The sequence below is a fragment of the Lissotriton vulgaris genome, chromosome 2_1 (genome assembly GCF_964263255.1).
Source record: "Lissotriton vulgaris chromosome 2_1, aLisVul1.2, whole genome shotgun sequence".
Taxonomy (NCBI): Eukaryota; Metazoa; Chordata; class Amphibia; order Caudata; family Salamandridae; genus Lissotriton; species Lissotriton vulgaris.
In genome coordinates, this window is record NC_141687.1 from 1667981781 (window position 1) to 1668001874 (window position 20094).

The 20094-nt window shown below is 45.9% G+C and overlaps 1 protein-coding gene across 2 annotated transcripts in view; it reads left to right on the plus strand.

The window, feature by feature from the left end:
- Positions 1-20094, plus strand: part of LOC147733052 (uromodulin-like) — a 195197-nt gene that overhangs the window by 113576 nt on the left and 61527 nt on the right. For both annotated transcript variants that reach the window (XM_086957618.1, XM_086957619.1), the window contains exons 2-3: positions 16403-16477; positions 17124-17329. In XM_086957618.1, the coding sequence (XP_086813744.1) occupies positions 16403-16477; positions 17124-17329 (281 nt within the window). The remainder of the gene's footprint in view (positions 1-16402; positions 16478-17123; positions 17330-20094) is intronic.

Genomic DNA, 20094 nt, shown 5'->3' on the forward strand with positions numbered 1-20094 from the left:
GTGGAAAGGCATGGAATATTGTTCAACTGCCTTAGCGAGCAGATTATGACCACCTGTGTCCACAGTTAACCTGCAGCATTGAAGCTCTAGACTGGCTAGGGTATGGCTCCTGTTTTGGGGATTGTTATTGGAGATGGTAAGTTTCTCTGGCAAGTATTAAAAAGTAATACATTTACTAATCTTGTTTGCGTTTGTTTGAATGGCTGCTTCTGATTTACATCATAGTGATAATGTGATTTTATTTCATTTTATGCCTGTAATGTGATGTTAATATTCAAAAAAGTGTTCTTACAATAGTTACTTGAAAATTAGAAATTATACCTTATACAGGCTAAAATCTCTGTGAAGAAAGGTACATTTTTAAAGTAATTTGTATCAATTGTTTGTTTACTGGATTATGTGAACAAGTTGTATCCAAGCAGTGCATCCAGCTACCGAGTGAAGACTCACTCGTTTACTACTGAGTTTCTCAGTCAGGCATGCTGGCTCTTCTGCCACGACTTCCTTATACGTATTGCAACAGTGCCGGCAGCCGCAGCCCATGCAGTCCGTAGTGTAGGACTTCTCCGACGACATGTGCCATGCCTTTTCATGAGTCAAGCAGCAGCGCGGGAGAGGGGTTGGATTTATGCCAAAAATGGGTCAATTTTTCTAACACACCGCTCAGGAAACATTTTGTTGGGAGCACTGGAAAAATTACTTTTTGCTGTTTGGGCACTCGTTCCCCTGTAACCCCCAGCAATCGCCCCATTTTTCGGAGATGATTTGGTATAGTCTATCATCAACCTTGTTGGCCGTCTTTTGGTAATGCACATAGACAGTTGCTTATTGTACTCTAGTGTCACGCTGATCAAAAAACGTAAATGTGGAATGCCTAATGCCGACAAAGGCTCGGACTTGTGCTTGCACGGTTCCTTGAAAATTTTCCTCCAGGAGGCACAATTTAACCTTGTCCAGAAGAAGGGACAGCTAAAAGCTTAGCCCTTTTTAGGTCTCGCGTGGCGTACTGCGCACATGCGTAGTCGAGCTCGCGAGATTTTATTAGGTCTTGCATGGTGTACTGCGCACATGCGCAGTCGAGCTCGCGAGATTTTAATTTTTAGAGTGACTTCACTAGCGAGGGTTAAGCCCTGCCCCTCTTCTCCATTGGCTGGCCTCCTAAACGGTGGCCAGCCATTGGAGAAGAGGTCACCATGACGTATTTCTTTCTCTTTAAGCCCCGTCCTTTTTTAGACTGGCTTACTTGACTTCCTGCTGGTGTAAAAGCTTTCTTATCTTCTTTATGGGTCCAACAGATGGCCCCATAAAGAAGATAAGGACCCTTTTACGTCAGCAGGAAGTCAGTCTGAAAGGGACGGGGCTCAAAGACAAAAGGATGTGTCATGGCGAGCGTTTGTTTAAGTGTATCATCTGTTTGCTGAATGGGTGCAGTGTGCTTTCACATATCATGTTTCTTGGCTCAGAGGAGAGGAGAATCCGGTCACTGTATGTGCAAAAAGTGCCCGATCTCGATTATGATTATTACTGTTTTTGAATTCCAATCCCTGTACGAAGTCCAGGAGCAAACTTTGACTGCTCGATGTTGCAACGTTTGTTAAGCTTACAAAGTAGCCAACCACACTATCCGAACGGAATGAGTGTCTTTGCTCCTAAAGCACCAATAACCGTGTCCTGTCATAGGACCCAACCTAAAGGTCTCCATCTAGTCTGGTTGTTTGTTAACCTATTATATGAAAATATTGAGAACTCTTACGAACAAATTCTACAGCCAGCTAGTTTTTTTTTTTTTTTTTTTTAAACCTCCAGGACAAGACAGGGCACAAGGTGGGCAAATCTCTGGACAGGGACACAGCCGAGCTCGAGGGGGTTAGACCCTTCACATGTGAGCGCTGCTTTACTACTACTGACGTATGTGTACTGTGCCAAGGGGCAGTTTTCTGGAAGGCGCCATCCTGTGAATTTGCGATCGCACCCGCTGCGGGTGAACGCTGGAGCCAGGTTGGTGCGGGCACCTCTTTAGCAGCACGGATAGGGCAGGGGGAGTCGGAGCCCAACACCAGCAGGATGCGCCCCCCACACTGCCCTTCACGCCCCCATTGCTCCAGCACAGCAGCAGCCGACCCGCAGCCCCTCCCCTCAAACTGCGCATACACCCCGAGTACATGGCAGCGCTGAGCCCCCAAGCGCTACCGACCACCATTTCACGCATTGACGACCCCCCACCTTTTAAGGAACTGCCTCTCTGTGCTCAACTGGGCCGCACAAGGAGCATACAGGCCCTCCCTCTCCCCACCCCCTGAGCAAAAACCACACAGAGCCTGCCTCGCACAATCGCGGCCTCTCCAGGATGCACGTCAGCACAGGGCCTCTGCACACAGCAGCAGAAGCAGCCCCCTGGCAATGGACACAGCAAGAGCCTGCCCATGCACAAGCACACAGCAAGAGCCTCCACAAGCACACAGCAAGAGCCTGCCCCTGCACAAGCACACAGCATGAGGCAACCCACAAAGCAAGAGCCCGACCCTACACAAGCACACAACAAGAGCCTGCCCTACACAAGCACCCAGCAAGAGTGTGTGTGTGTCTCTGTGTGTGTGTGGGGGGCTGTGTGTGTGGCTCTGTGTCTGGCTCTGTGTGTAGCTCTGTGTGTGTGTGTGTGGCTCTGTGTGTGTGTGTGTGGCTCTGTGTGTGTGTGTGGCTCTGTGTGTGTGTGTGGCTCTGTGTGTGTGTGGCTCTGTGTGTGTGGCTCTGTGTGTGTGTGGGGGGCTCTGTGTGTGTGGGGGGCTCTGTGTGGGTGTGGGTTTGTGTGTGGCATTTGCGAGAGATTAAGCTATTGGCATTGTAAATGACAATGCCATTTATTTATCTGTTTTCAAAACCAACTCATAAATGAAAATGTTGTCATTTACAATGGCAATAGCTCTAACTTTTGCAAAGGTGAGACCGTTGCAGTGTAAATGCTTGTTATGTCTTGCGTGCGAACGCAGCGCATGCGCTGCTTCACTTGGAAACTATTGCTGCCGCTTTCTGTCCTGAAGGGAGACAGGAGTTGGCACGTGCCGACAGGAGATGTGCACGCGCACGTAAATCTCCTGTCCGCGCTCGCGGCGTTTGAGCAGAACGCACGCTATGTGTGTTCCACTCTCACGGCGACAACTTGTTGCATATGAACTTCCATTGCTAGTGTCTACCGCTCCTGTTGCTAGGCAGATGCAGGCATTCACCACATAACCTACATGCATTTGCAACCCATGCAATATGCTATTTATTGTCCATGTTCAGTGGAGGAAGTGGGCATGGCTCTAGAGAGTCAGAATCTCTTGTTAGTCATAAGGGCCCTCCTTTAACACACCATTGGTAGTGAATGTTATTTTGCACATGGTACAGATGCATGTAGGATTTCTGGGCAGACAATGGTCAAAGGCAGTAAAAGAATTAACAGAGCACAGAGTAAAATAAATGTCCTCCAAGGAGGTCTATAGGTGTCAAATAGCAGTTTATGGATATAAAAAACCACTGGTTATGGATATAAAAAACCACTGGATAAATGTTTGCTTCTTACTTGTTTGGCATGTGGCCACACTAAGAAAGGATTGATGGACTGATTTGGTTAACTTATATAACATCTTAGCAAGATAAGTGAATTAATGGTGTTTGAGTTTTTAACAACGCTGCTTTTGGTGCGATTGTTGTTTGGCAAAGATGTGCAATTCCTTATGTTTGTTAGGACCAACTTTACCTTAAAAGGTTAATTTATGATCATTAGGTCCATGATCTATCAAAAAGTCGTGGTTAATCTTAAGAACGATAGCCAAGAAACAATAGTGTTTTCTAAAACTGGGGAAACAAAAAAGAAAAATAGCAAAATGAACATATAAATTAAAGGAATTAACACAGATAAATAAGCAAAAATTGCTACTTAAAAAAAGAACTTTAACAAAAAATGCATCAACAATAACAGGATGTATGCAGGTGACATTTTTCCTTAGCTTTAGAGAAACATAGATTATTAAATCAAATAAATCAGCAGATAGGGTGACCCGTGAAACCAATAAAAATAGAAAGCTTACCTAATTCATAAAAATTATTAAGATGTAAAAACTCTTGAGACATCTGCCCACTACTAACTCAAATTGGATTGTGGCAGTCCTACAGCAAAATCAAGTTTTGAAAGGCACAGGGCTGAACACATGGCATTATGTGGTAACAACAATGGTGAAAACAATTTTATAATATTGCTGCCAAGTTTAGTTTTATACTTTTAACATTCTATCTAGACACAGCTTAGGGAGTGCAAGAGTGAGGGCAAAAAGAAGCCTGATGCGTTTTGATCAAATCTTGACCTTTCTCAAGGAAAATATGTAGTTGCTGTAGCAAGACACTTTAAAATGCAAATTATGGGGGAAGAATCAGAGTACTTCCTTAAAAAGAAAATATTTAGAAACCAATGGGATATAGATAACCCAATAGCTTCAACAGAAAATTCCTCAAAAAATGATATGTGATATATGGTGTAATGGTGCAAATGAATATCTACCTGTAATTTTTCAACATGCTGCACAATATAGCTTGAAATGATTGGCAAAGCCAAGAGCTCTGGTTAAACTCTTATAAGATCCGAAAGGCAAGACCTATTGGCTATGCCAATGCTTGTTATCTTGGACATGGGCAGGTCAGTGCTGGTGGCTCGCTTGAGATCGAAAAGGATCTCTCGTCTTATTTTTGGAGTCAGTTTAATCTCTTCATAGTGAGCATGATCTAGTTGAACCATGCCAGATATGGTTCTGGTTGATTTTTTTAGAACTTGAATACATACTTTACATATTTTAAAACGTTCTAATATTTTGATGGTGAACAAAAAATACAAGGGTGCAAGGGTGGAAAATTCCCCAAACAAGATACCCTAAAAACATGCCACATAAAGAGAGTTGCTACTCCGACACCTCTTTGTCTAGAATGGCCACGTGGATTTATTTTATGAGCTGGAAAAGTAGAATGGGCCCTCAAGGTCTTGACTGCCTAATCTTTTTAGAAGTGGTTATTACGTACAGAGCCTGGCAGACTGTAATTAACAATGTCCTAGTACTTTTTACACGTGCCCTCCTAATCAGAGGTCAGGCTGAGTTTTATATTTTAATATGCACAGGCGTCTCAGCCACACCCGCAACGCTATTCTGTCCTTCACTCTCATTCGATTCACCGCTTTCCAGGTGCTGGGCCCAAACAGTCAAGAAAGGCCTCAGCCATCTTTCTGTACCAGAAAGGTAGCGTGTCTCCTTCCAGTTATCAAACTGATCCTTATCCCTAAAGGCGGGCACACCTCCTCCACATTGCAAAGGATTGGATGAGACAGGCCATGAGGAAGGAGTAAGGGAATCAGTGCTTAATTTGTAAACAAAATAAGAGCTAGGACCCGCATCATGAGGCCACTGCAGCTTGCACCACGCATTACCCCTGCCAGTGCTGCCAATGACACTACCACACAACTACTAACAATCACACTCCTATAAGTGCGACAATTCAGACTACTCTAGGCCCACAAAGCTATAAGAATGTCTTGGGCAGAAGCTATTAGTAATTTTTTATGTATGCTGCATTCAAAACTACTGTTGTGCTGATCTTTAAATTATACAATCGGCGCCACCATGTGGCAGACTGTCATAAGCGCCAGTGTTGACAATTAAGTGCCGGTGCGGAGCACCAGAAACTACTGGCTCAAATTAAGCACTGAAAGAAATTGATCCATTGATCATTGTCCGAAGTCTTTAGCATAGAGATTTTTATAACCGTGTCCTGATCCTAAGGGATATCTTCCAAGCTGTGGAGCTCTGGTCCCATTTATCATTGCAGGAAGTTGTGCTGCTTTTTACCTCTGTACCCTTCTGATATTTTATGGACTCTAGACAAGGAATACGGTGCTCTACAAATCACTTCCCTAGAGTGCAGAAACTGGTGTCAGTGACACTGGTGCTGTACAAACTGATATAGAAGCCCCCTGCTACCTGCTGGAATTGATTCTACTTTGTCAAGCAAGACTCTGTTTATGAATTTGTCAGAGGATTCTTTGGGACAAATTTACTAAGATTTCACGCAGTGATTGCATCACAAATGTGACGCAAATCGGCACAAAATCTTTTTATCCAATTTTCTTTCCAGCTCTAAACTTGTGAAGCGCTGGAAATAAAGTGAAAGTAACGTGATGCAGCGCATAGCGCTGCTTTGCCTTACTCAGCGCCAAGGGGGCGTACCATGGGTGGTGCAACCACCCGAGGTTTCTGACAGTAAATCCAATTTACTAAAATAAGTAGACGGGATTTAGGGTCAGAAAATAGTGCACTCTTCAACCAGGCGCTATAAAGGAGAAATACTTTTTTTCTCCTTTATGTTCTGACTTCGCATGTGTGCTGCACTGTACAGCACACATACAAAGTGGGAACATGTTTAAAATGAGTCTAAGCATAGTATTGTGTAGTGGAAGGGTACACTCCTGTACAAAACCTATGCTTGACTCTAGGAGACACCCTTGCACTATTGTGCAAAGGTGTTTCCATGGCGCACAGTAGCTAAGAAGAGCTTTAGCTCTAGGGAGAGGGGAGGAGAGTGCCATATTTTAGTTAATTTGGTGCTCTTCTGCTCTCTCCTTCTCATGCAGCACAGCATTTGAGGCTGCTGCACTGCGCCGCGTGAGAAACTGGTAAATCTGGCCCTATATGTCTGGGGCCTCATTTATGAGAAATGACGCATCGCTGCGTGGAAGCAGCGATGCGTCACTTCTCAGTGCGCACTCCTTGCGACATTCCTGATGCGTCATATTTAATGTATGACGCATCACGTCGCAAGGAGTTACAGATACGTCAGTATTTCTGACGTATCTGTAAGCGCAAAAGTGAGGCATTGCTGGAGTGTGTCACAAAAGTGAGCGAAGAATTGGTGTGACCTGGCCACGGTGAAGAACACTTTCGGCTTTGCCTTTACAGCTCTACATAATGGCCCATCCCTTAAAGTTTAATGATAGAAAATCTTACTTGGTGTGTGAAAGAAGGATCATACTTACTGTAAAAATGCCTGTGCTGTTAGTGTTCAGCATCACTTCTTTTAAACAACTCCCCTCCGTTCCAAGGATCGAGGAACGGTGGTGAGCCGTTTACAAGAAGGGATGCTGAATAATACCAGCATATGCTATAGTGCTGTAATCTGGCCAGGCCTTTGAGAAGGGTATGTCTACTGAGCTTATGAGGAGTAAACTCGGGACATGATTATAGCATTAGTGCCCGACGCAGGGGCTCTATCGGCAATTAAAGGCCAGCTCCAGCGCTAACGAGGGAAAGGGCCTTTAATTGGCGGTTGAGCCCGCCATGCAGGGCTCTAAGGCTATCCTAGAAAACAAAGGACCCCCTCTATTCATTCAATAAGGTTTGGGAGAAAAGGGGGATAAACACACCAAATAATCTATCAAAAAGCGTCCCACTAGACCTCTATTTCTTTAGTTTTTCAGGCTAAATCTCCTCCGCTGGGCTGTCATCGTACATTCTGTGATGTGATACATACGTCTATTAATCAAAAAATATTTGTAGAGAACTGTTAATTTTATGCAAGTATATATAGGACTTGTTGTCTGTTTATGAAATTTATAATGTGAAAAAGATGTTTTCAATGACATGTATGGCTTTTAACTTTTTTTATATTATGAATGAAAATAAGCTTAAAATTAAAAAAAGAATACAAATATTTTTTGATTAATTGATGTTGTATGTATTACATCTCAGAGTGTACGATGACAGGCCAGCGGAGCAGATTTAGCCCAAAAAACTAAAGAAATAGAGGTCAAGTGGGAGGGTATTTGAAAGATTGTTGGGCTCTAAGGCTATTACTATATTCCGCCCCCAGAGGGCAGAATGGTCTAATTTGTAAACCAAAGGCCTCACAGAGCCTGAGGGGGTTAAAATTATCTTGGGCTTCATGAGGCCTTTGTTCACAGCAACAGCTGTGAACAAACATTAGAATGTTGATGCTCAGGACTTCTACTGGTCTTTAGAACCCCAAGCCCTCCACTGTCTACAATGGAGCGCTCAACATTCCAACGTTCAAATTAGAGTTCAATGGTAAGTGAACATCTCCAAACACTTCCAAGAAATGCTAAAAACTGTAAAATACCTCAGCTGAATTTCCTCATCCATATAGTATTGAGAAGAAACTTCAGCTGGTGGGAATTTCTCCATATTTAAAGTTTAGCCCAGATATTGGAGGATCTGCCATTACTTTCGACCTGTAAATCAGACTCTTTGTCTTTATTGTTCCCCAGGGTGCTGCAGCTTCCCCTCAAACAAGTATTCTGTGTTTTGCTTTGCAAGAAGCCGGGCCGCTCTAGGGCGGTGCGACCTTTCCACAGTACCGGGTGCTGACTTCGGGTGGAGGCACCTGTTTGCAAGTATATTATGGTTTTAATAGCACTGCTGTCACATTCCTGGCCTCCAGCAAATTTCAGGCAACAATAAAAAAGTCAAGATGACTCCGATGATTAATGTTCTTCCTAATCAGAGGTTTGTCTAGTGAAAGTTTTGACTCATGGAGGTTTTGATTCATCGTAAGATTGTATAGGGGGTTAATATACCTGCTGCGAAGTACATGTACAATGCAGATCACAAAGTGAATATAATGTAAATAGGTCAGTGGGTTGCTGCTTTTGTCAGAGACTTCATATTACTTGTAGTTTATAAGTTAAAATCCTAACATAGAACAGTGAGCTGTTAACTATCATCAAAGAACTACATGCAAACTGCAAGGTATATTAGGGTGTTATTTTTTCCCTAGTCTTTCATTGTCCTAATATTGAAAAAAGGGTTAATTTGGGTAGAAATCAGTTCTTAATATTAAAGATAACCGCCAACCTTGGTGTTACGCTTTAAATTCCGAGTTGTGCTGCTCCAGACCAAGCACCCTTAAACTACCAGTAAGGATGGCTTGTGAATCCTACCCCTTGTAGACCTCTGTCTTATGTACTGTTTCCTATACACTGATTTATACACGTATGATTGATTGTCTCTGTGTAATGTGTGTGTGATGTAAAGTGCTCTGACACCCTTCACTTTTATGAGTGACGCGATAAAACGAATTAAATGCATCTGAGGGAGAGTGGTTATGGAGACTTGAGGGGCACTGTTAAAGGGTGCTAGTGTGGGAATCCGAAGCGGAAGCGGTCATTTGGGAGCGCCAAAATACATTGTCGCACCCAGCGCCATCAGTGCTAAAGCCAGCCCTGGCAGAAAGCTTTGACCAGGTCATTAGGTACACCTGCCACATGTGGAGATACATTGTTCTTGACAGATTAAAAGGATTTTAGGTCAGGGGGTGTGAGTACATTTTATTACATAACCAAAACCTTGCATAATTCCCAATTATTGACTTTTACGCATTTTGAGTCATTTTTGGATTTTGACTTTTTGTGTAGACAGGCGGCTTGAATAGAAAATGTCTCACTGAAATGTGAAAGAGTATGTGTGTTGCACCTGCATACACTGTACAAGCAAGGTTCACTGTCAGACCTTTGCATGTGTACGGGCAAACACTGAGCCGGTATCTCATATACCTTTTTAATGGGATGGAAAGCCTGGTGTGGGTGTCTAATAATCGAGTAGGGAACATTGTGGTGCATTAATATCATAGACAAAATATCAAGGACAACAGCATTGATAGGTAAATTGATATAGATTTTCTATACCTAACTCCACATCTATGTACCTTGAAGATATATCTGTATATCATGAAGGTACGTATATGCAGAGTTAAGAATAGTAAAGCTAGGCTTCCCTATTTGCACTTACTTTTCAAAATTTTTGTCTTCAGTAATTTAGCTATGGTATTAAGGTATTACAATACCCCTACTCAATATTACCAACTACATCTGATATACATCGCAAACTTTGTTCATATGGATGACCCTCAATGTATTATATGCATAAAACACAAAATCCCAAGAGATGTATGTGCATTATGCATGGAAAAGTAATTTTGCCTAAGCCTACTCGGCGAGAAAATGTTGTTGCTATACTGTATTGTATTCAAGTGGGGTTCAACTGCCCCATGTGGATCTTTATTGTGTTCACATCTAGCTAAAGCTGTATTCACTATGATGTGATAAGTGACTGTGAGCGGGACCTAGAAGATCAGTGGCAGCTCCTCCGCTAAGGCGGAGGAGCGTCGCCCCACTTCTTTTAAGCAGTGTGAGTAAAGGAAAAATACAATGATAATAACTTGTTGTTATTATCATTTTATTGTTTCTAGCTGCTTTGCGGGCGGGTGGGCTTTTTTGCTCTGCTCTCAGAGCAGTGCATGGGGAGGAGTGGTTTGCCCACTCCAAGTGTGCATGAATGCTTAAACATGATTCACAAAAGGGGGTGGTGATGAACAGAGTGTCTGAATTGAGCAGACCACTCTTACCCAGTCCAAAGATCAGGGCTTGATCCATCACCGTTATTTATCTCACTGCCCCATCCCAGCTCAGAACCTGGCTATATGCAAATCAGTCTGTCCCTGGCCCAGTGCATCATGGGAACAGGGCAGACTAAACTACCAAGCCAATTCTTCACCAGAAAGGAGACAAGCTACCGGGGACCGGTTTCTGGCATTTCAGCCGTCTTCGGCCCGGCTTGCTTGTATCCTGATGGAGCAGTGAGAAAGGGACTCATGTCTGAGTATACCCTGCCACACCTATAGTGGCCAAAATTGATTCACAAAAGGGGGTGGTGATGAACAGAGTGTCTGAATTGAGCAGACCACTCTTACCCAGTCCAAAGATCAGGGCTTGATCCATCACCGTTATTTATCTCACTGCCCCATCCCAGCTCAGAACCTGGCTATATGCAAATCAGTCTGTCCCTGGCCCAGTGCATCATGGGAACAGGGCAGACTAAACTACCAAGCCAATTCTTCACCAGAAAGGAGACAAGCTACCGGGGACCGGTTTCTGGCATTTCAGCCGTCTTCGGCCCGGCTTGCTTGAATCCTGATGGAGCAGTGAGAAAGGGACTCATGTCTGAGTATACCCTGCCACACCTATAGTGGCCAAAATTGATTCACAAAAGGGGGTGGTGATGAACAGAGTGTCTGAATTGAGCAGACCACTCTTACCCAGTCCAAAGATCAGGGCTTGATCCATCACCGTTATTTATCTCACTGCCCCATCCCAGCTCAGAACCTGGCTATATGCAAATCAGTCTGTCCCTGGCCCAGTGCATCATGGGAACAGGGCAGACTAAACTACCAAGCCAATTCCTCACCAGAAAGGAGACAAGCTACCGGGGACCGGTTTCTGGCATTTCAGCCGTCTTCGGCCCGGCTTGCTTGAATCCTGATGGAGCAGTGAGAAAGGGACTCATGTCTGAGTATACCCTGCCACACCTATAGTGGCCAAAATTGATTCACAAAAGGGGGTGGTGATGAACAGAGTGTTTGAATTGAGCAGACCACTCTTACCCAGTCCAAAGATCAGGGCTTGATCCATCACCGTTATTTATCTCACTGCCCCATCCCAGCTCAGAACCTGGCTATATGCAAATCAGTCTGTCCCTGGCCCAGTGCATCATGGGAACAGGGCAGACTAAACTACCAAGCCAATTCTTCACCAGAAAGGAGACAAGCTACCGGGGACCGGTTTCTGGCATTTCAACCGTCTTCGGCCCGGCTTGCTTGAATCCTGATGGAGCAGTGAGAAAGGGACTCATGTCTGAGTATACCCTGCCACACCTATAGTGGCCAAAATTGATTCACAAAAGGGGGTGGTGATGAACAGAGTGTCTGAATTGAGCAGACCACTCTTACCCAGTCCAAAGATCAGGGCTTGATCCATCACCGTTATTTATCTCACTGCCCCATCCCAGCTCAGAACCTGGCTATATGCAAATCAGTCTGTCCCTGGCCCAGTGCATCATGGGAACAGGGCAGACTAAACTACCAAGCCAATTCTTCACCAGAAAGGAGACAAGCTACCGGCGACCGGTTTCTGGCATTTCAGCCGTCTTCGGCCCGGCTTGCTTGAATCCTGATGGAGCAGTGAGAAAGGGACTCATGTCTGAGTATACCCTGCCACACCTATAGTGGCCAAAATTGATTCACAAAAGGGGGTGGTGATGAACAGAGTGTCTGAATTGAGCAGACCACTCTTACCCAGTCCAAAGATCAGGGCTTGATCCATCACCGTTATTTATCTCACTGCCCCATCCCAGCTCAGAACCTGGCTATATGCAAATCAGTCTGTCCCTGGCCCAGTGCATCATGGGAACAGGGCAGACTAAACTACCAAGCCAATTCTTCACCAGAAAGGAGACAAGCTACCGGGGGCCGGTTTCTGGCATTTCAGCCGTCTTCGGCCCGGCTTGCTTGAATCCTGATGGAGCAGTGAGAAAGGGACTCATGTCTGAGTATACCCTGCCACACCTATAGTGGCCAAAATTGATTCACAAAAGGGGGTGGTGATGAACAGAGTGTCTGAATTGAGCAGACCACTCTTACCCAGTCCAAAGATCAGGGCTTGATCCATCACCGTTATTTATCTCACTGCCCCATCCCAGCTCAGAACCTGGCTATATGCAAATCAGTCTGTCCCTGGCCCAGTGCATCATGGGAACAGGGCAGACTAAACTACCAAGCCAATTCTTCACCAGAAAGGAGACAAGCTACCGGGGACCGGTTTCTGGCATTTCAGCCGTCTTCGGCCCGGCTTGCTTGAATCCTGATGGAGCAGTGAGAAAGGGACTCATGTCTGAGTATACCCTGCCACACCTATAGTGGCCAAAATTGATTCACAAAAGGGGGTGGTGATGAACAGAGTGTCTGAATTGAGCAGACCACTCTTACCCAGTCCAAAGATCAGGGCTTGATCCATCACCGTTATTTATCTCACTGCCCCATCCCAGCTCAGAACCTGGCTATATGCAAATCAGTCTGTCCCTGGCCCAGTGCATCATGGGAACAGGGCAGACTAAACTACCAAGCCAATTCTTCACCAGAAAGGAGACAAGCTACCGGGGACCGGTTTCTGGCATTTCAGCCGTCTTCGGCCCGGCTTGCTTGAATCCTGATGGAGCAGTGAGAAAGGGACTCATGTCTGAGTATACCCTGCCACACCTGTAGTGGCCAAAATTGATTCACAAAAGGGGGTGGTGATGAACAGAGTGTGTGAATTGAGCAGACCACTCTTACCCAGTCCAAAGATCAGGGCTTGATCCATCACCATTATTTATCTCACTGCCCCATCCCAGCTCAGAACCTGGCTATATGCAAATCAGTCTGTCCCTGGCCCAGTGCATCATGGGAACAGGGCAGACTAAACTACCAAGCCAATTCTTCACCAGAAAGGAGACAAGCTACCGGGGACCGGTTTCTGGCATTTCAGCCGTCTTCGGCCCGGCTTGCTTGAATCCTGATGGAGCAGTGAGAAAGGGACTCATGTCTGTGTATACCCTGCCACACCTATAGTGGCCAAAATTGATTCACAAAAGGGGGTGGTGATGAACAGAGTGTCTGAATTGAGCAGACCACTCTTACCCAGTCCAAAGATCAGGGCTTGATCCATCACCGTTATTTATCTCACTGCCCCATCCCAGCTCAGAACCTGGCTATATGCAAATCAGTCTGTCCCTGGCCCAGTGCATCATGGGAACAGGGCAGACTAAACTACCAAGCCAATTCTTCACCAGAAAGGAGACAAGCTACCGGGGACCGGTTTCTGGCATTTCAGCCGTCTTCGGCCCGGCTTGCTTGAATCCTGATGGAGCAGTGAGAAAGGGACTCATGTCTGAGTATACCCTGCCACACCTATAGTGGCCAAAATTGATTCACAAAAGGGGGTGGTGATGAACAGAGTGTCTGAATTGAGCAGACCACTCTTACCCAGTCCAAAGATCAGGGCTTGATCCATCACCGTTATTTATCTCACTGCCCCATCCCAGCTCAGAACCTGGCTATATGCAAATCAGTCTGTCCCTGGCCCAGTGCATCATGGGAACAGGGCAGACTAAACTACCAAGCCAATTCTTCAGCAGAAAGGAGACAAGCTACCGGGGACCGGTTTCTGGCATTTCAGCCGTCTTCGGCCCGGCTTGCTTGAATCCTGATGGAGCAGTGAGAAAGGGACTCATGTCTGAGTATACCCTGCCACACCTATAGTGGCCAAAATTGATTCACAAAAGGGGGTGGTGATGAACAGAGTGTCTGAATTGAGCAGACCACTCTTACCCAGTCCAAAGATCAGGGCTTGATCCATCACCGTTATTTATCTCACTGCCCCATCCCAGCTCAGAACCTGGCTATATGCAAATCAGTCTGTCCCTGGCCCAGTGCATCATGGGAACAGGGCAGACTAAACTACCAAGCCAATTCTTCACCAGAAAGGAGACAAGCTACCGGGGACCGGTTTCTGGCATTTCAGCCGTCTTCGGCCCGGCTTGCTTGAATCCTGATGGAGCAGTGAGAAAGGGACTCATGTCTGAGTATACCCTGCCACACCTATAGTGGCCAAAATTGATTCACAAAAGGGGGTGGTGATGAACAGAGTGTCTGAATTGAGCAGACCACTCTTACCCAGTCCAAAGATCAGGGCTTGATCCATCACCGTTATTTATCTCACTGCCCCATCCCAGCTCAGAACCTGGCTATATGCAAATCAGTCTGTCCCTGGCCCAGTGCATCATGGGAACAGGGCAGACTAAACTACCAAGCCAATTCTTCACCAGAAAGGAGACAAGCTACCGGGGACCGGTTTCTGGCATTTCAGCCGTCTTCGGCCCGGCTTGCTTGAATCCTGATGGAGCAGTGAGAAAGGGACTCATGTCTGAGTATACCCTGCCACACCTATAGTGGCCAAAATTGATTCACAAAAGGGGGTGGTGATGAACAGAGTGTCTGAATTGAGCAGACCACTCTTACCCAGTCCAAAGATCAGGGCTTGATCCATCACCGTTATTTATCTCACTGCCCCATCCCAGCTCAGAACCTGGCTATATGCAAATCAGTCTGTCCCTGGCCCAGTGCATCATGGGAACAGGGCAGACTAAACTACCAAGCCAATTCTTCACCAGAAAGGAGACAAGCTACCGGGGACCGGTTTCTGGCATTTCAGCCGTCTTCGGCCCGGCTTGCTTGAATCCTGATGGAGCAGTGAGAAAGGGACTCATGTCTGAGTATGCCCTGCCACACCTATAGTGGCCAAAATTGATTCACAAAAGGGGGTGGTGATGAACAGAGTGTCTGAATTGAGCAGACCACTCTTACCCAGTCCAAAGATCAGGGCTTGATCCATCACCGTTATTTATCTCACTGCCCCATCCCAGCTCAGAACCTGGCTATATGCAAATCAGTCTGTCCCTGGCCCAGTGCATCATGGGAACAGGGCAGACTAAACTACCAAGCCAATTCTTCACCAGAAAGGAGACAAGCTACCGGGGACCGGTTTCTGGCATTTCAGCCGTCTTCGGCCCGGCTTGCTTGAATCCTGATGGAGCAGTGAGAAAGGGACTCATGTCTGAGTATACCCTGCCACACCTATAGTGGCCAAAATTGATTCCTTCCCAGTGTAAGAATTGGCTTTTGTAGTTTGGTTTGCCCTGTTCCCATCATGCACTGGGACAGGAACAGACTAATTTGCATACAGCCAGGTTCTGAAACTGGGATGGTGCAGTGAGCTAAAAAACGGTGTTGGATCTAGCCCTGATCTCTTGACTGGGTGAGAGCTTTCTGCTTAATTCAGAGACTCTGTCCCTCACCACCCCTTGTTGTAAATATGAATGCTTAAACATTCATGCACACTTTGCATGTTCTCCACGCAGGCTGCATTACAGCCTGCGCGGAGAACATGCCCAGGCCCCTATTCCCTGGCAGCTCTCAGACCAATCACAACGCTGCATTGTGATTGGTCAAGGTTGCCTGGGTGCTTACCAATCACAATGCTGCATTGCAGCGTTGTGATGGGTCAAGGGAGCCTGGGTGTGCTTCCTGGTTACTGTTCGGTTGGAGACAGAGCAGGGACGCGTGACACGGCGACATGGTAAGTGTTTTTTTGTTTATTTTTTTACATTCCCCTTCATCCTACAACCCCTCCACCCCTGATCTGTATGTGGCCGCCACTGTAGAAGATGCTACAGACTGAGGTATCTACAGAGAACCTGAGATCACCAAGGCTGGATAAGAGCCCAAGGAGATCGCAGAGAAGACAATAGATACTAAGAGGGTCACTGAGAAGAGATCAGAGACTGAGTAGAGGTCAACGACTATGATGATCAAAAGAAAGTGATCATAAATGACGAGATCACTCAGCAAGTATGGGGGAACTTAGGAAATTAATGAGCAGAAATGAGGGAAAGGATTATTTACCCCCCTCATTCATCCCTTATCTCTTTCTCTTCCTCAGGTATACAAAGTGTGGATGTCGCAGAGATGGCGCTGCTCCTTGGGGTGCTTCTCGTCGTTGGCTCTCTTTCGTCAGGTAAAGTAATTGGTTGTGAATGTGCAGGTGTGCTGGTCCAATGAATCAGCATGTGGAAACTCTTTGGGGAGGTGTTAGGACACATATTGAGCAGGAATCTTCAAACCCAGCCTTCAATGTAGTGAAAACCTGGTGTTAGGGCATCTGAAGACCATGCTGTTGGAACTAGGGTCATAGAAGATATCTGAAATGCCCTATTTATGACCTGTCAGGCACCTAGCTCTCTCGTCAGGTAGCCGAGCATACTCATTCTGCAAAGGACCAGGGTCTAGGTATGGAGCTGCGCGGGTGAGGGGAGAGGAGATTGTCCAAGAGATACTCGTACTCAAGGCAGGGAGTTGAGTTGTCCAGAGCTACAAAATTGCTTAGAGGGTGGACATGATCAGATTGCCAGGGTGGACAGGCTCACATCTTTCACTGTGGTGATCTGTCTTACTTTCCAAAGTGACTTTTCTCCTTGTTGTATTGGGTGATCTATATCTTCATGTATGTGGTTGTCGGTGATGCTCTCTATGGCTGTCGGCATCTTCTTGAGTTGGGTGGTCTGTATCTCTCTTTTTGATTGCCACTGTTTCACTTTGATTGGTGGGACAGCTTGTTCTATGAACTTTTATGCCCCCAATTTCCTGCCTGTCTTCCCCTCCAGGTATCTCAGCGGCCCTGGTGCCCTCAGTGACATGCAGCATGGATGGTATTGTGGTGTCCCTCGATGCCTCTGAGATGACCAGTCAGGGCTACCAGGGTTTTTCGCTTCAGAACAGTCTGGATAGCCAGTGCCTTGGATCTGCGGATGGCAGGGTCTCACTATCCAGTGCTGCCCTTCTGCGTGGAGCGTGCAGCCTTCACTTCAGCGTAAGGACTTGTCTCCACCTTCTCCTTGCTTCTCCTTCCTAACCTTTACACCCCTTGACTGACTGCCTATGCCTTTCACATCAAACCTGTCTCAATGGCTTCACTAGACATCCACAGCCACTGCCAGCATGACTATGTGATATATTCTGACTCTTAATGAAGACTGGGCATACAGTAGTCCACCACTGACCACTATCCCTTTAACATTTGGATGAGTCTTTTTTGGGTCTGGCTAGAGGAAAGGAATCTCCTTAATCAATGTCTTTTGGTAAAGCAATAAAAAGGAAACTCACCTCACATCAAAGACCGTTGCAGCCCTGTGTAGGCTTTGACGGGTGGAATGGGGTAAAAGAGGCTACTTCTTCACCAGCCAAGCTGTGCTCATTCTCCAGATCTAGAGTTCCTCCACCATAGGAGGAGCAGTTTTGGAGAAACCACAAAATGTCCGCCAGACAACCATGCGGTGTGGCTGGCAGGGAACGGGGGTGCCAGAGTACGGGGGCATGGAGGTGGGAGGGGGCGGGGGTGGGTTAAAAAACAAAGGGTTATAAGCAAAAACATTTACCTTTTGACAGCTACAGTCTCTCCTCTGTCGAAGCTCCTCTTCCTTGCGATTCCCGAAAGGAGGAAACACCCAGGTTCCTCTAAGCCAATCATAACAGTACAATTCAGTGTTGTGATTGGTCTGAGCGCCGTGGTTTGGCGCTCAGAGAGGGACAGGGAGCCTGTGCATGTTCCCCACCAGGCTTTGCTTTACCGCCTGGTTGGAAAGATGCAAAGTGTGCATGACTGTTTGGCCGGCCCAAAACGGCCAACCAAACATTCATGCGCACTTAGAGTGTGCCACCGCTCCTCCCCCAGTGACACCAGCCCCGCCCCGCCCTAACCCAGACCCAGAGCTACAAAAAAATAAAACGATAATAAGTACGTTATTATCATTACATTTGTTCACTGCTCTGAGAGCAGTGGGGCAACGTTTTTCCGCCTTAGCGGAGAAGCTGCCCCTGCAACCATGCCACAGGGACATGCTGTCCAGTCTGCATTTTGTTCAGGTTTCTAAAGAAATCCCAAAAGGTGTAGAGTTTTGTTTTTTGGAAAAAAAAGCAATGTTCTTACTATTCTTGAAGTTTTCTGCAAGTATGTGTGGGACATTTTTGATTTTTCGTGACCAGGGCCATTGCAGATTGGAAAAAAATATGGCTGACATTCCGACGCCATATCAGCCAATAGTGCAACACTGGTGAGTTTGCTTTCAATGGCAACCATGCTACCAGGAAGCTGTGATTTCCAATTCTAAGCAATGTGGGGTCGATCAAGGGATGGTGCTCAGACATCTATCAGTTTATGGCTGATATCCCATTTCTGCCCAACCCTGTTAGAGTCTGAAGTATCTTATCAGCCTTTCAGAGAGTAAGTCTGTGAAGTATTCTTAGTGCCATGTGACATTAAGTAATTTAGGAGTCGTGGTATTTGGCAAATTGGAATGTATCGAGTGGTACTGGGAGGCTGGAGAGGTCAGGTGGCATCTGTCTGTTTAAAAGTGGTGGCTGAGGATCTCTTTCTTAACCAGCAGATGTTGAGTTGCTTCTAAAAGCTGCTGTTCTGTCTTTACAAATTCGAGTTCTCGTGTTGACTGGTCTGGGGCTATTAAAAATCTGGTCTTCTTCTTGTATGATGTGATGCTTTCATGTCCTTGAATGGGAAAACTGTATCTTTTGTGAAATAACAGTGATGTCTCTCTCGCTCGCTCTGTCTTTCTCTTTATCTGTTTCTCTCTCTCCATCTTCCTCTTACGACCGCTCTTTCTTCTTTGTCCTGTCTCCCTTTTTTAATTTATACTCTGCCACTCACCTGCTGTCTCTCTCTTGGATTTATTCTTTTCTACTCACATTATCCCTATATTTTTCCTTTCGCTTTCACATCCCCCTTTCATCCTCTGTATACTGTTTGTTCTCCTTGATAATTTCCACTCTCTAACTCCCTCCATCTTGTCTTCTTCCTCTCCACTTTTTCCTTCTGTTTCACCCCTCTCCTTGTTTGTGTCCCATCTTGCCTTTCTTCCATTGTTTCTCTTACCCTCTGACCTCGTCACTTCCCTCTATCGTTCACTTTTTAAGTCTCTTCTTCCCATCCTTTATCTCTTCTTCCCCTCTCCTCTGTTTTCTGTTTTGAAATCGCCCTCGCCTGTACATCTATATTTTTTGCCGTCCCTCCTCTTCTCTTTTTCTTCTGCCTTCCATTTTTTCTCCCCGTGTGCAATCTTACCATGGCCTCCATCTGTTCTTGTTTTCTCTTGTCTCTCTTTCCCCTTACTGTTCTCTCCCCCCTCCCTTGCTCTTTCATTATTCTCCTCACATATCTCCGGTGCGTGCTGTCCTCATCCCTCCTTTGTATTGTTTATTTTTCTCCTCTGATATCTCTTCCCTCATTTCTGTCCCCCTTGTTTCCCTTTGTGTCCTTTCATTGTTCTCGTTCCCTACCTTTACCTGCTCTCTTTCTATTTCCTCGCTTGACCCTCTCTGTGCCCCGCCCCCTCTCTGCTCCGCATTGATTCTTTCTCTCCTCTGAAATCTTTCCTCACTTCTCTACCATTTGTCTCATATATTTTCTTTAATTTCTCTCTTTTCCTGCCTTAAACCCTCTCTTTCTTTTCTCTTACTTGCCTCTCTCTCTGTGTCTTGCCCTCCTTCCTTCTCTCAAACCCTGGTAAGTCACCTGTCGTTCTTCTTGCCCTTGACTTCCTATCTTCTTTATGACCCCCCCCC